Source organism: Pteropus alecto, unplaced genomic scaffold (genome assembly GCF_000325575.1).
Source record: "Pteropus alecto unplaced genomic scaffold, ASM32557v1 scaffold237, whole genome shotgun sequence".
Taxonomy (NCBI): domain Eukaryota; kingdom Metazoa; phylum Chordata; class Mammalia; order Chiroptera; family Pteropodidae; genus Pteropus; species Pteropus alecto.
Window position 1 is genome coordinate 1934979 of NW_006440624.1, and position 16547 is coordinate 1951525.

The following is a 16547-nucleotide window of genomic DNA, read 5'->3' on the forward strand; positions in this document are numbered from 1 at the left end:
GGTGACTTTTATCAGGTGGCCCTGGAAGTGCATAGGCTGTGGCTGAACTTGACCTGCAGCTGGAACCCTCCCAGGATGCCCTTGGGCTAGCATACCCAGTGGCCTACTTTGACTGAAGCTGGAGCAAAAGCACCACCTAGGCTGCATCTGAGGAACATACAATGAAGGGAGACTGGGCAGGCACCAGGGCCCTGCTAAAGTGAATCCTACTCCATAGGGTCAGCCCCTCACCAGCCAATCCTCAAAACCAGTCAGCCCAAGGGTCAATTCCTCCCATCAACATGCAAACAGCAACCAAGGGTCAACTACAACAGGAGAGAAAATACAACCCACACAAGGGACACATCTTGAGCATCTGGCTCAGGTGACCAAGGAATATTGTGCCACTGGGTCCCACTGAACACCTTCTACATAAAGCCACTCTACTGAGACTGGGAGACATAGCAGCCCTACCTAATAGCAATAACTACATATTTATCAACAAATACTTCAAATGAAAAAGAATTAAATGCTCTAATCAAAAGATTGGGTGGTGAATGGATAAGAAAACAAGACCCTTATATATGCTGCCTACAAGAGACTCCCTTCAGATCAAAAGACACATATAGATCAAAAGCAAAGGAGTGGAAAAAGATATTTCATGATAATGAAAATGAAAAAAAAAAAAAACCCTGAGGTAGCAATACTTGTATAAAACAGACTAAAACAAAGGCTCTAAAAAGAGACAAAGAAGGACCCAGTAACCCCACTTCTGCGTATTTATCCAAAGAAACCCAAAATATTACTTTGAAACTAATAAAAAAATAGAAAACAAAAAAATAAGATGGGAAACATAAAAATGAAACAGTCAGAAATGAAGAATACAATATCCAAGATAAAGAATACATTACAGGGAATCAACAGATTTGACAAAATAGAGGATAGAATCAGCAATTTAGAGGGTAGGGTAGCAGAGGACACCCAATCAGAACAGCAACAAGAAAAAAAAATCCAAAAAAACTGAAGATAGTTTAAGGGGCCTCTGGTACATCAAGTGTAATGACATTTGCATAATAGGGGTACTAGAAAGAAAAGAGAGAGAGCAAGAAATTAAAATCCTCTAAAGGTTATTGTACTGAGTGGAGTAAGTCAGAGAAAGACAGATGCCATATGGTTTCACTTACATATAGAATCTAAAGAACAAAATAAACAAAACAGAAACTCATAGATATGGAGAACATTTTGAGAGTTACCAGAAGGGAGGGGAGTCGGGGGGATGAAAAAAAGGGAAGGGATGAAAAAAAGAAGTACAAATTGGTAGTTACAAAATAATCATGGGGAGCACTCACATGACTGTCAGCTGATTTCTCACAGAACTCACAATAGATGATTATGCAGGCATTAGAGAACATGTGAACGTAAAGAATATAGTCAATATTGCAATAACTATGTACAGTGTCAGATGGGTACTAGATTTATCAGGGTGATCATTTCATAAGTTATATAAATGTCTAATCACTATGTTGTACACCTGAAACTAATATAATATTTTATGCCAACTACAATTGAAAAATAAAAAAATATTTTTAAAATAGTTTGAAAGTAAAACAATTAAATAGGAAAATATATGTGACTCGCCGATATTTGGGTATGATATTTGCTAGAAAATTGCAAAAAAAATTTATTTAAACACATAAAAATTTTAAATTTATACACATCAAAAATGCTATAGCCAAAATGAAAAGACAATATAATGGAGGAAAACCTCCTCTCACAATTATAACAAAGGGCCATTATGCTGACTACATCAAGGAAGTTTATAAATCAGTATGGAAAGCATTAAAACGAATAGAAATGGAAAGCCAACAAGTATATTAAAATATACGTTTGCAGTGGTAATCAAATATAAATTAAAACAATGCATCTATAAAAATATCAAAATTATAAATGCTAAAAGTCATTGTTAACAAAGATACAGTGGTACATTGCGGGCAGAAAGAAAAATTGGTGAAAAACTATTTAAAACATTTTACCGTTTTATAAGAAGTAGTAATTCTACTCCTAGAAATCATTCCTAAAGAAATAAGTGTGGACTGAGAGTTATATCTGAAGTTTCTCATCACAACATTTTACGTAACGACAAAAATGTATTTAAAAAATCCCACAATCTATCCAATATTATGCTGAAACCATTTATAGTACAGTCGCACAATAGATGATTATGCAGGCATTAGAGAACATGTTTCCAAGGACTATTTGATGATATCTGCCAGCATTTATTATAAAGTTAATTTAGAACGGAGAGAAAGAGGAGAAGGAACAAAAGAAAAAGAGAATTCAAAATTATATACACAGTCATTACAAGATATTACAGTTGAACCAGAGCTCATATTCTGTAGGTAAAAGAATTCTGTCCTGTCTCAACACAGCAATTGAATTTAGAGCTCAGGTCTGTTTGGTTGAGTTGAGTAGAACCATCTGCTTTCTTAAATGTGTCTGGAGTAAAGGGTGCCTTCTGGTAAAAAGTGAAATGAGTCCCAAAGACTTAACTATGAGAGTCAAAGATATAAAACATGCATGATGAACTAGGGCGGGAGAGAATGGATATATCCAAATCAAAGCTAGATGTCAACAAGACAAGCTGTTGCCCATAGAGAAACCCACATATAAAAGGTGAATCCATTGATCACCAGGACAAGACCAGGGCCAAAGCCACTGAAGGGAATGTGGGTTCAGGACCAACACACACCTAATGTTGTTCCAACATGACCCTTCACCCTCCCAGGCACTAGGAAGACCCAAAGGAGGGAAATGTCTATCCAGCACTTAGCACTGTGCCTGACATGAAATTAGTTCATACTCAATGAACATTTTTCTTGAATTAAAGAAAAAAAAAATGAGTGAGTCAATGAATTAATAAATGAACCAAAAATTGTCCATATGGGATCAGGCAGTTTTGCTATGGGCACCTTGAACCTTGATGATGAGACCTATATTCTTTCAACCTCGAAGTGCAGATCCATGGATATTTTCACCAGGAGCAAGGACAAAAGCAAGTAGGGCATTAGTAACCCCCTAACAGTGGAGACCCACAGTGAGGAACATGCCTGGGACAATTCTCCTGTGGCTTAGGGGTACAGCCTATGGCCCTCAGGACTGCATTCAGTTTCAGAAGGCAGCTGCAGGTAGGCAACTAGGGGAAAGAATGAAGGTAGGAGTATAAGTTGCTGTGGAGAGTTTCAGGATACTTGGGAAAAAACACCAAGGGAAAAGTGTGAACTTCCTGCCCTCTGTCAGGTTGGCGCCCAAACCATTGTTATTTGGATATTTCATGGAAAGATAGTTGTATTTTGGGAACACAGGCTTTTTCAAAATAAATTATTTAAATTACACAGTAATATACCCTTTAAGTAAAAACAAAAAGTCTTACATAAATACATGCACAGATACACATGTACAAATAAACTCATACCTTGGCATAGAGAAATACATTTCTGTATTTAAAATTTTTCATTAAGGCCTTGGATTTATGATGTAAATTGGAAAAAAAAAGTTTAAAATGGCTTTGTATTCAAAAGAGGTGAATAAAGGGCACTAAACACTAAAATACCTATTTCTCTAAGGTTTCTTTGAGGTGTTACAACCACAAGGTGGTACTGCATAAATCATAGCACAAGTGAGGACTAATGACACTCTCCCTTACATCATGTCTGCAGCAGAGAGGCCTGAGTGGAGAGCCAAAGGGGCCATCCTGAAGAAGAGCTGGAGAGGAGACCAGCTTTGATGAACAGTCCTAGTGGCATCCACAGACTGGCATGAGCCACCTGTACAGCAGAGGCACCAGATGCTTTTGGTGGCAGCAGCAACAGCATCGCTGCAGAAGGGAAGAACAAGCATCGACTCCTCCCAATAGCCTCTGCGACTAACTGACCAGCCCATGGAAGAAAACCCAGGCAGACTCACAGAACTATTTGGAAGAATCTAGGGGAGCTGGAGTTCTCATAAAATGGGTGAAGATGGAGCCTTAAAAATGTGTTTGCCCATTGTCATTGAAGTCATATTTTCACCCCTATACTATTGTGGCCTGGGGAAAAGGTTTCAATTGCTTTTTCTCCAGGAGTTCTTAACCTCTATGAGGGAAAGAAAGCAACACTTAAGAAGTTACTGATGTTAGACAATAAGGATTAAGTGTGGAATTAGGAACTGACACCCAAATGCTGTAACATTTTAGAATAATGTTCTCTGAAAACTAAGGGGCCAGAAAATATTTCATTAAGAAGAAAGGAATTTAAGTTTGGCTCTAAAGGATGGGCTGGAACTGAATAAAATGAGAAAATTGGAGATAGGAGGCAGAGGGCTTTCCAGTGGCATGTCTGTCTTACAGCATCATCTTCATGGAAGGCTTTAGAAAGGTTATCCTAAGACTCAATGGTCAAGGTAACTAACAAGTTTAATACTCCATATATAATATATAGTCTGATTTTATAAAAGGACTATTTATTTACCATGGAATCCTACTGGAGTTCCAGAACTCAAGACACATTAAAGAACAAACTATCTACCTAGTGGACCCATTCTGATAAAGCAAGGATGGACACAGAGAGAGACAATTACTGAAAACTTGTGGTGCTATGTATGTATGATGTTACAGGAGACTAAACCACCACAATCTGACAGTATGGAACGCCCTCTGGTGGTCATATTAGTGAAGATTGGTTATTAGGGGATTATCGCCCATTTTTCTACATGGGGAATGATTCCAAAAGATGAAGTCGCATTTGTTGAGTTGATTCTCCTATCCCTCCCCTATCACTAACCTACATGCAAATACAGTTCATCTCGATTTATTTCCCTCCACCAACCCTATTGCTTGGTGCTTCCAAAAAGCCCTTCCTTTGACCACAACTTTAGTAAAATGAAGAACTAGAAGAATTTGTAGACATATATAGGCAATAATGTGGTTAATTTCAGTTGGCAAGAAGATACTCTTCTCATTCATTGCTGTCACAAAGGCAAAGATTAAATAATTATGCAAAACTCCTGGCTAAGCGCCTGTCATAGAGCAAATACTCAGTAAATTTTTCCTTTCCCTTAAATAATTACTGATAAATTTCTAAATAGGGTTCAGAAACAAAACGAACCACAAAAAAAGGTATCTATGTGAAGTGATAGATACATTAATTATTTTGATTGTGATAATCAATTTCACATTGTATATATATATTAAATCATCATGTTATTCACTTTAAATACATGCAATTTTATTCTTCAGTTATACCTTTGTAAAGCTGGTGAAAAAAAATAAAATGAAAACAAAACAGAGAACAAAGGAAAAAAGACAAAATGGATTTGAAAATCAAAATGCCATAATGATATAGAATTTAAAATTTTATTATAAAATCTATTTTCTACCTGCCATATACTGCCTCTTCTTAGCTTTTGGGTATGTCCTTAACTCAGCAACAGCTGAAAAGAGAGAATAATAGCAAGAGAACCATCCAAGTTTCTACCTATTGAAATTAATAAAGTAAACTCAGTTCTCTGCTACTTGCTAGATATATGATCTCCAGCAAATCACTTAATTTATTTGGGCCTCTGAACTGAAGAGATTATTCTAGATTAGTGCTTCTGAAATGCAGCTCATGGACTACCACCAAACAAAGAGGAGTTTATTTGTCTTTGGGAAATGTAAAATGCAGGGTTTAACATAAAGATAAATTACTAAATCAAAAGATTATCAGAGGTCAAGACACATAAGATTAAATCTTTCTTACCCATAGTGTTAAAATACCCCTTCTTTTATGAAGCAGTGGCGACATGACTTTAGGGGCGGTTTTAATGTCTTAGTAAGCAAAACATCGCCAATCCTAAACTGACCCTCAAGTTTTGGGTCTATGAAATCACTGAAATTAATTGAAAGAGTGAATGTGGTAAAATGATAGTGAAACCTGGAGAGAGTAAGGCAGGCTCTGATCATTCAACCCAGGCTTTGTTAATTACATATGAACTATGTGACCTTGTGTGCTTTATCTAATTGTTTTAAACCCAAGGTGTGATTAGACTCCGTGCTTGAAAGTTTATTGATCATGAAAACCAAAGATCTGAAAACGCCTTTCCTTGCTGATCTCTAAAAATCCTTCCAGCTCTGCTTTCTAGACTAACACTAACGCCGTAACACTAACAGAACCTCCAATCATACACGATGCAACTTGGAAAAAACAATTGAGTGATCAGATTCACCACAACAAGCTGAAAACCATAGAGATGCTATACACTCCAGGACTAAAATACAAAGAGAGAGGAAAAGACTGGCTATGCGTAAGCATCACAGAGAAAGATACTAAAATTCTAACAGATTGTCTTCTGTATATTCTTATGACACAAATATATGACAATATACACATGAAAGAGTCATTTTGTCACCCCTAGAAACAAAAATTTTAGTCATGAGTTTTAAAAATTCCAAATTTCCTCCTTAGGTTTAACTCTCTTATCTGTGTGAATTTTGTGAATTTTCTTTCCAAGGAGGGAGAAAACAACGGAAATTGGAAAAACGAGAACTGAATAACCACATGGAATCCCCAAAGCTCACTTTTTGGCCTTTAATACTGACTCCCCACAGGAAAACACGAGGGAAAAAAATGTCCATTTTCTTCTACGGTGCTCTTCCTCTGCTCTGGCATACAAAACTGCTAAATCCAAATATAGGTCACAGGCACCACCTAGAGGCATTAATTGTAAGCCTGATTCTCATTTCAGTGAACTGTGATGAGTCAGTTCAAAATCCAGTTGAATTCTTCCTATAGTCACAGATTTGAATATTAACCAAGTCAGGTGCTCCCATATCTAAACACTGCCAGGGAGAGGGAGTACGGCCAAATGAAGAAGAAATGTGCAAATACACACTTCCTGTTCGATCGTTAAACTTATCTGTCTCACCATCTCACTCGTTAACACCCTTGTGGTTTCGTTTGATGCATATTCCATAAGAAAGATGTATAACATAAAAGCCACAATTATACCTTTTGGGGTATCAAGAGATCATGAAATGGAACCACAATAATTCCACATAAGCCTTAACTCAAGAAATAACATGCTTTTTTTAACAATGAAAATATGTCTGCAATACATGATATTAGATCCTACCAGTTACTGTTGCTATTAGTCAGGGATAAGGAAAGCATTTCCAGAAAGTTAGCCTTCACCTGCAGGCTTTATCTTATTGTCAATAACAAAATATTTGGGTGTTGTTTTAAATCAATCATCTGCACTTCTTATCTATGTGACATTAACTGGGGTAAATAAACAGGGTCCCCAATTCAAAGGCCTATCTATACCCAAGTTACCACAAATTACCAAGCACAGTTAAGGGATAACTGAAAATAATGAGGAGCTATGAGCTTCTTGTGCATAACTGAGTCCATAACTCAGGACTATGTTTGACAAATACCTTGAACTTCCAGAATATCAGCAAACCAATTTAGAAGACAGCTCAACTTGGCAGAAATTATGTTGGCTAGGAACATTGGAGTCCCAAGTTCTAGTTTCATCTTTATCACTATCTAGCTGTGGGATATAAAGCTATTCATTTAATATCTCAGTTTTCCCATCTATGAAATGAAGAGGCTGTTTATTATGAATTATAAAGCCCTATAAGCATAAAAAGTTCTTATTACAATTTGAAAATCCTAGCTGCAATAAAGCCTATACAAAACATCTGTCCTGTGTTAGCACTGATACCTGGTTTCTCAAATCACTAGTGAGCAGTGTTGGGCTATTTGCCTAAGACACGACCTGCAGGGTAGTCAGTGAGATTCCTCTAGCACTGCAGAATAACCTCTGCAATATTTTTGTCAGAATTGTCTGCAGCCCACCTGCCCATTGCTTAATCACTATCTTGTGTTTGCTATAACATACACCCACTAAGTAGATCTATAAAAATTTAAAGAACAAAAAGCATAACATTAGATATTGCTAATATATTTTTTGTTTTCAATATAAATTGATGATTAGATTCTAAGTGATACCATTTTTAGTTCAATCATTAATTAATCACTTCATTTATCATATCAATTCATCAAAATTACAATTGTTCAAGAATTAATGATCCAGAACGATTATATAAGTTCTTGCTTTATCCAAATAGATGTGTTTCTGAAAATATGTGTGTAACAACACTTTTTATAATAACAAGTCTTATGTTTCACTAAAGAAATTTTTAACTTCGGAAAAATCACAAAAAAAGACTATAGAAATCTTAACATTTTGAAAATGTCATTGTTCATATTTGTTGTTTATCTTTTGTATAAGCATTTACTTTTTCTTTTAATCTTTGCACATATTGTTCTATAATCTGCTTTACCGCATTAATTATGCCATGAGTATTTCCATGCCATTAGTTATCTTCTCCATCACCCTTATTAATGTCTGCACAGCATTACATTATAGGGATAGGAAAAAACTGTGTCAGGCCCTGTGCTGAGAATTTTTCATTCTTTAGCTCATTTACTCCTTGCAAGAACCTGGTGAGGTAGGGGATATTTTAATTCCCTATTGAAAAATGAGGACACTGAGACTTGAAGAGGTTAAATATTGTGCCCAGGAGAGCATAATACACAGTAATAGGCAATTCCATCTGGATTTGAACCCAAGTCTCTAACTTTAGCTAGATATTGCTGAACCTTAAAATGAAGAAGGCAGTGAAGGAGGCTAGTGGCTGGGGAGGAGGATTAAGTAAATTTGTATGGGAATAGTGGGTAGAGATACATGCATCCAAAACATTTATCATGTGATTCTTTTACAGTTACTTAAACCAAAAGCATCTGCTGTAAGCTGAATGTTTGTATCCCCCAAAATTCATATGTTGAAACGTAATCCCTAATATGATGTTATTTGGAGGTGGGGCCCTTGGTAAGCAGTTAGGTCATGAATGTCTCGCCCTCGTGAATGGGATCAGTGCCCTTATAAGAAAGAGCGCAGTAGCTTCTGCCATGTGAGGACACAGTGAGAAGACAGCAGTTAATGAATCAGGAAGCAGGCCCTCACCAGACACCAAACCTTCTGGCGCCCCATCTGATCTTGGGCTTCCCAGCCTCCAGGACTGTGAGAAACAAATTTCTGTTATTTATAAGCCATCCAGTCTATGCATTCTGTTAGCGCAGCCCAAATGGATTAAAACAGCATCTGAGTTAAAGAAAGTTAAGATTAGAAAACTGTCACCACCAGGCTTCTTCAAAGACCCAGAAATCTATTTAAAACATTCTAAGACAAATAAAGATGTCTGAACTTTGAAACAGCTGGAATTGTGGCCTAGTTTTTTAAACCTCGGGTGTATTCAGATATCAAAAGTGTGTACAGAGGTTTATCAATAAGAATATTCATGTCAGTGTTGTGAAATTAGAAACAATCTAAGTTTCCAAAGAAGCAACTGACTCAATTTTTTTTTCTGACGTTATAACTGCATCACTGAAATCTTTTGTGCGCTGAGCAGGTGAAGCACTATGACATGCGGTCTCTGTCACAACTAGTGAGCTCTGCAGTTGAAGAATGAAAGCCATAGACAATATGTAAACAAATGAACATGACTGTGGTTCAATAAAACTTTATTTATGAACACTAAAATGTGAATTCCATATAATGTTGGTGTCACAAAATATTATTCATTTTTTTCAATTATTTGAAAATGTAAAAACTATTCTTAGCTTTCAGGCTGTACAAAAAAGGTGGTAAGCCAGATTTGGCCAACGGATCATAATTTGAGGACCCCTTATTCAAACTATTACATGTGTATTATACCACATGGCATAGGTTGAAGTACAATCAATTCTCTTTATTCATGGTAGTTTTGTTCCATAAAGCCACTGGAAACACTGAATTAGTGATTGCTGAACCATTGCTCTCATTAAACTCATGGCAAATAGTGCTCTAAGTGATGCTTGAATTTAGCTTATCCAGCATACGTACCTTCTCTGTAAGAAATCGCGGCCTTCTTGCACTTAGTGCTCGTGGGCCATTTTAAACAGAGAAGTCATCAACGAAAAGTATAAAAAAGAGGAAAATATGCTACTAAATAGACCCCAAGCAGAACATTTGTTTACAGTATGAGAACTGAAACAAAAATGCAGAGTGTCACCTCGGGAATGTGTGCATTGGGCAATTTATATATTTTTGGCTGCTCAGAGTATGCATGCACAGTGTCTACTAACAACAGCGAAAGCACATGAGCATTTTACAAATAAATTTTAGTGAGTAGGTGAATACAAAAATATGAACCTGTGAATAATGAGGATCATCTGTGTTTTAAAGTAAAATAACACATTATCTGTTACCTATTACTTTGGGTGATTGTGTCCATCTCTCCCTCATGTTCAAATTAGAGCAAAGTACAAAATTACTGTCCTAAGAACTAGGCAAGGCCTCTGTATGAAAGTGTTTTCTTGGTTAAGCTAGTTGATTCTTGGGAATTTTGCTGCCATTTTTTTTATTGAGGTATCAGCCAGGCCTTAGGGTTCCTATGAATGGGAATTGAACAGGACCAAAATGCTTTTCTATATAGTTCTTAATTGAAATAGCAAAAGGCCTAAAGTGAAACAGACTTGAAGGCTAGGCTTTCTGAGTGTCAGGGTGGAGAACTGTGCGAAGGAACAAACCTTTTTAGTGGGACTGATTTCTTTCTCAGTGGCAATCTCTAAAGCTATCTTAAAAGAAAAATTTGAGAAAGACCTACAGTTGACCCTTGAAAAATGCAGGGGTTGGAGCTCGGACCTCCCATGTACTGGAACATCCGGATATAATTTAAATTGGCCTTTTGTATCCAGATTCACACATGCAAATTCACACCTACAGATTCACATCTGCAGATTCCCAACCAATCAAAGATCAAAAATAGTTTTCAATTGCAGTTGATTGAATCTGTTAATGGGAAACTCATGGATACAGAGAGCTGACTGTATATTTATTGAAAAAAATCCACTTGTAAGTGGACTAGTGCAGTTCAAATCCGAGTTGTTCAAAGGTCAACTGTATATTATAATATTCCTACTAAATATATTCAATAATATTTTCTTCTTGGTGGCACAAGCAGTATAAAGAAATCTGTTAAGCATCCACAGAAAACTAATACACCTAGTAAACAACATATATTTTATCTGACAATAAGGGTATCAAAATAACAATGTGATATTAACAAGAGCAATACAACTACTGAATAAAGTTTACATTTTCTAGTTCCTTTTGCTTTTAGATTGCATTTCACTAATGAATTGCAGCCAAGTTAATTTGTCCAAGAGTCATCCAATTGCACCCTCTCTGTGGCTATGTGTAGTCCTTATCTGAGGGTTTGGTTCAGTTGTTTGTTTGCTTTGTTGGCAGCAGCTGACAATCGGAAACTTTAGAAAGTTGTGGCTTTTAGCTGCTAATAGAAGGGTCTACTGTACTTTGTGATGATGGAAAATGCTCAAACAGCTCTGTCTCCAGAATTCTCCACGACAATCTTATTTCACAATCATTTGATCTACCTACCTTCTCTAATGACTGAATGGAGTAAGTTCAAGAATCATATGCATGCTCTCTGGCTGAATAAGCCAATTCTTCTCCTATTATTTCATTTCCACTAACATTAAAACTAATGCACACATAGTCAATAATTATTTTTAAAATTTGCTAAATGCAATCCTGATCTTTTAAGCTTTTAAAATTTATTTTGCTCCTTTTTCCAAGATATGAAATCACAAATTTTATAATACATAAGATCCCCATACCAACTTAATGTTATCTATGGTTATGTCAAGGTTTGCAGGTCTAAAGGACTCTCCCAATAAGCATTGGCTTGATCCCAGTCCTAGTTTTTCACTTTCTTAAAGCATTTTCAAGGAGATATCTGGTACCTTCATATTTCATATGAAAAGCAAAGAATACATGTAAATTCAAGATCTTTAGGTTTTGCCTGGTGTTTATAGATGAAATTTATGTGTGTATATATATATAGTATATGTATATACATGTGTATATAGATATGAATATATATATTCTTATTTTACTTCCTTAAACACTGAAGTCCAAAATTTCAGACGTTTGGATAAACATAGCTGATTTTAATGCTGCACAAATTCAAACATCCCAAAGCAAAAAAATGATTTATAGAGTATATATATAATACATAATAAAAATACAATGCTAGAAAATATCAATTGCAAGTTTAAACTATATCCATGACTCAAATAGAAATTTTTCTATAGATTCAGATAATTTCCAGATTATGTGTTCTTGTAGAATCAGCTCATAAAAGACAAGTGTCTATAATGATAGCCCATTATAATTGCAATTTCATGTTTTATGTCACATTTGCATAAAGCTTTAACTATTTAATACAGAAATCTACATTCGCATGATTTAAATATCATATCTGAGATTTCAAATTTTGCAGTCTGTGGTAACTTCACCTATCACCCCAGAGGAGAAAACATTGTATTTTTCTGGGGTCTTAGTTCCTACTGCTTTCAGAGAGCTTAATTTGATATTGAAGGAATTTAAGAAGTGATTCCTAAAAAAAAAAAAAAAGATGATTCTTGGGATCCTCAGATGAGGAAACTGTGAAGACATATATGAGCAACTTAAGTATAGGTACAAAATAGAGACACTTCTTAGGCTTATTTGAGTATAATTTTTTTTCCCATTTTTTTTTCCTCCAAAACTCCAATTTCCCCTATGTGGTCTAGGAAGACTGGCTATATCTCTTCTGAGATGTGAGGGTTTGGTCTTCGACTCTCGAGTGCTTTTAGTTACCTGGAAAGGCTTTCCCCCAAGTTTGGTTTTTCATTCAAGGTCCTTCATGTAGTTTGGCAACCTCTCCAGGGTTATCTGCGAGAGTGGCAATCAAGAATTGTTTTCTTCCGTAAGCCACATCTTGCCACCTATGACATCTGGCCAGGATAGGAATGTTTAGGTTTTCTCTCATGATGGTTCCAGGGAAAACTAATTTTGTATCTTCAGTTTCATGTTTTCTATCCCTCCTGTTAAAGTTTTGAGTTTATCTACTCTTCCCCTAAATTCACTGAGTATCTTTATTACAAGTGTTTTGAACTCTGCATCTGGTAGATTGCTTGTCTCCATTTCATTTAGCTCTTTTTCTGGCTTTGTTCTGTTTCATTTGGGACATGTTTCTTCATCTTCCCATTTTGGCTGTTTGTTCCTATGTATTAGGTAGGGCTGCTATGTCTCCCCATCTTAGTAGAGTAGCCCAGGGAAAACTAATTTTGGATCATTTTGGGTATGCCAGTTCCTTCTCCTAATCTATTTCTGAGCTTGGATATTAGAATGATACAAATTGATCCAGGTGTGAGTCTCCCCTCCTGACTCTTAGGCTGAGATATACCCATTAAAAAAGTGAATCTTGCCCAGAGACAAAAAAAAAAAAAAAAAAGAAAAAAAAAAGGCCCACAGTAAAAAAGATTTCGTTTCAGGGGAGGGAAGGGCACAAATAGGCTATGGTCCCCACCTGAAAAGGCAAAAGATTTCCTGAACTCTGCAGGGCCCAGGACAGAGCTCTGCCAGGACCAGACAGCAAGTTGTCATGAGATCTTAACAGCATGTGTGTCCTCTGAATCCGTTTAGGACCAACCTCCCCTGACCTCAGGCTCTGGAAGTGCTCCAGACTATGACAAACTGTTAGGAAAATAAGATCAAAGACCACAAACTTGGAATTTTCTGAAACATGACTTACTATTTACTATAAAATCTGCCAGGTGAAAGAAATGAGGGGAATATTTACCAGCCTGAAGTCAGGTGACTGACTCACCTTGGTTTGTAACATACCAGTTTTATTTATACATGAGTATATCCCAAGATCCCAGCCACTCCCAATCCTACCAGAAATTTTGAGATCTGGAAGGAAAGGCCTTGTATTCTCAAATAAACTTATTATATACATTTGAAAAGCAATTTAAGTTTGAAAATGGAAGAGTAATAGGAAACTAGGTAAATTATACGTTTTAAAAGATACAAATGTACATCTGAAATCAAAGAGAATCACAGTGAAAAAGATAAAAGCATGCACGTGAAAGATTCTCCTATTTGAAAAGGGGAGTCAAGCATTCCTTTATTTTTTACTTTTAAGAAAGTGACAAATTTCTTTGAGTAGGAGGAAGGAAGGGGGCTGATTTTCCCCATCCCATTATGAGAAAAATATCTGAATCTGTGTACACATAGCAAGGACCAATTTGTTCCAGAGATAGCCACGATTTTTCTCAAATTCTCTCCTCTTTTTACTGTAATACAACCAGCACTCATTTCTGCCTCTGTGTCCCTAATTGTAAATGTGGCAAATAATCAGTTCTTGTTATGTGAGGTAGTTATGTTCTATAAAGTCACCACAAATACTGAATTAGTGAATACTGGACCACTGCTTCTAAAGAATACACAGGGTTAAATTCCCGCAAGCCTCTGGGCACATTTTTGTCAAAAATCAATACAATGTATTGTTGATTCATTAACAATGAACTTAAGGCCAACAGAACTCATGCCTGAATGATGCTTATCTCATGCAGGTATTAAGAAACATCAGAGCCTTCTCATGATTAGGAACACTAGACAGCACTTCGGCATGATCCTTGGAGGCCACTTTAAGTAGTGAAATCAGCAACAAAAATTACGAAGATGAAAAAAAAACAAAGCACTAAGTAGACCACAAAAAGGACATTTGTTTACAGTTTGAGAGCTGAAACATAAAGGCAAGGAGTGGCCTTGTCCCACCTCTCTGGGAAGATGTGCCTCAGGTGACTCAAATTTTTTGCCACTCTGTGTATGTCCAAGAATGACATCAAAAGCATTATGAATAATGATTTAGAGGTTACAGATAAATTTTAGCAGGTGGTCAAATTGACAAACATGGAATCTGCGAATAATGAGATTGCCTGTACATAAGCTTCAATTCCTTTACTGTGATAAGGAAGCATGGTTGTCTCAACGGGGCAGCCATAAACCAGGGCTGGGAATTCAAGAAAAAAAGTTAGTGTCAAATGCTACCTCAAAACTCTCAGTGAGCTGCAGTAACATGGTAACCAAAATGGCTAAGATATAACAGACATCATCTAAGAAATGACTAATTAATTTCACGTTAGATTTTATTATAAAACATGAGATGGGATGATAGGGCATCTCAAAGTCAGGTTCATATTCCAACTTAGTGCAAATTTATAGTTTATAATCTTAAATGCCTAGCAAATTTATTTCTAAATATCTCAACCAGAATTAATTTTATCACCTTTTCAAGTAACAAACTGGGTCCAAAATTTATATCACCTGTTAATTTTTCCTATATTAAACATCTATCATAGTTTAAACCCCTTAGAGTACTTAATCCTTCCAAATAAACAATGGTTTATAAAATCACCTCCATAATCGGTAGCCATCCTTCTGGTTTATCCTCCTTTGACTGAACAAACTTAATGCTTAAGATCTCCCACTTTGGTCTCTAACAGTATTTAGTTCCCTACTTTATATCCCAGATTTCTTAAATTATAAGAAAAGGAATGTACACTTTCTGTATTCTTTCAGAGCATGGTTGAGAGGCTACGTCACCTACCATACAAGGTACTTCCTTGCATGCATGGACTATTCTACCCCATGCATCTCAAGCCCATTTTTTAAAATCACACATTAACTTGTCAATATATGGTTCATCAGAATAAGAATTTTAAACCAGGAATCATCAGCAGGCTTTCACAGGGGTGGTCAATGAAGGCCCCATGCTGTGAATCTTTGGATTTTTCTGACCATCCCTTTATCAGATGGTCAAATGGGTCTATGATTCTCCACACCTCTAAAATTTTAAGTCACCTCACTGAACTTTATTACTTTATAAAAATTTTAATGTGTGGGACCATTCAGTACAATTTGACATCATTCACTATCTAGTCCTGTTCTCCAAAGTTCTACCATCCCTAACAAGGTATAATTTTCTAAACAAAACTGGACACTTTAATTCCACATTTATATTCTCAGCACAAAATTAAACACATTCCTAGCACTTAAAAAATTTTAGGTATTCTCAAATATATCTGGATTATATCTTAATCCACAGTACTTCAGAGTTCATTTTAAAGGCAAATTAAATCATATCTGAATTCCTAAATATTCTAAATATATTAAGGTGATGGTGACACTTCTGTTTCAAAATTACTAAAAAGTATGTCATTTTCTTGAAATGAACTTGGCATAAAAGGCAGCAAAGAGGTCCTTATAAGGAGTCTCTGAATCTCCCTTTGTCAACGGTATTCGGCAAAGTCGACGAAACCTAGGAGAACGCAGCAGCAAGTTCTGTGAAAGGCCCATGAAGCTGGAGCAAAACCAGTAGAGAACAATCGACTATAAAAAGAAGAAAGGACATGAATGTTAGCACCTCTCTATTCTCCAAGGACACAAGCTCCAGAGACAGGCAGGCAATAAAAATCATAATCTCTGTAAATAGAAGTACACCAGGACTTGACAAGATTGCAGCGGCTATTAGATATCTGTGATGGATCTACCGAGAAAGAAAAGAAGGATGAAAGGAAGACCAAAAGCAAAAAAAA

The 16547-nt window shown here is 36.2% G+C and overlaps 1 protein-coding gene across 4 annotated transcripts in view; it reads right to left on the bottom strand.

Moving 5' to 3' along the window:
* Nucleotides 1–13779: 13779 nt before the first annotated feature.
* Nucleotides 13780–16547, bottom strand: part of LOC102891229 (cytochrome c oxidase assembly protein COX18, mitochondrial) — a 12790-nt gene continuing 10022 nt past the window's right edge. For all 4 annotated transcript variants that reach the window (XM_015593516.2, XM_015593515.2, XM_006917298.3 and 1 more), the window contains one exon: nt 13780–16341. In XM_015593516.2, coding sequence (XP_015449002.1) covers nt 16168–16341 — 174 coding nt within the window. In that variant the 3' untranslated portion in view covers nt 13780–16167. The remainder of the gene's footprint in view (nt 16342–16547) is intronic.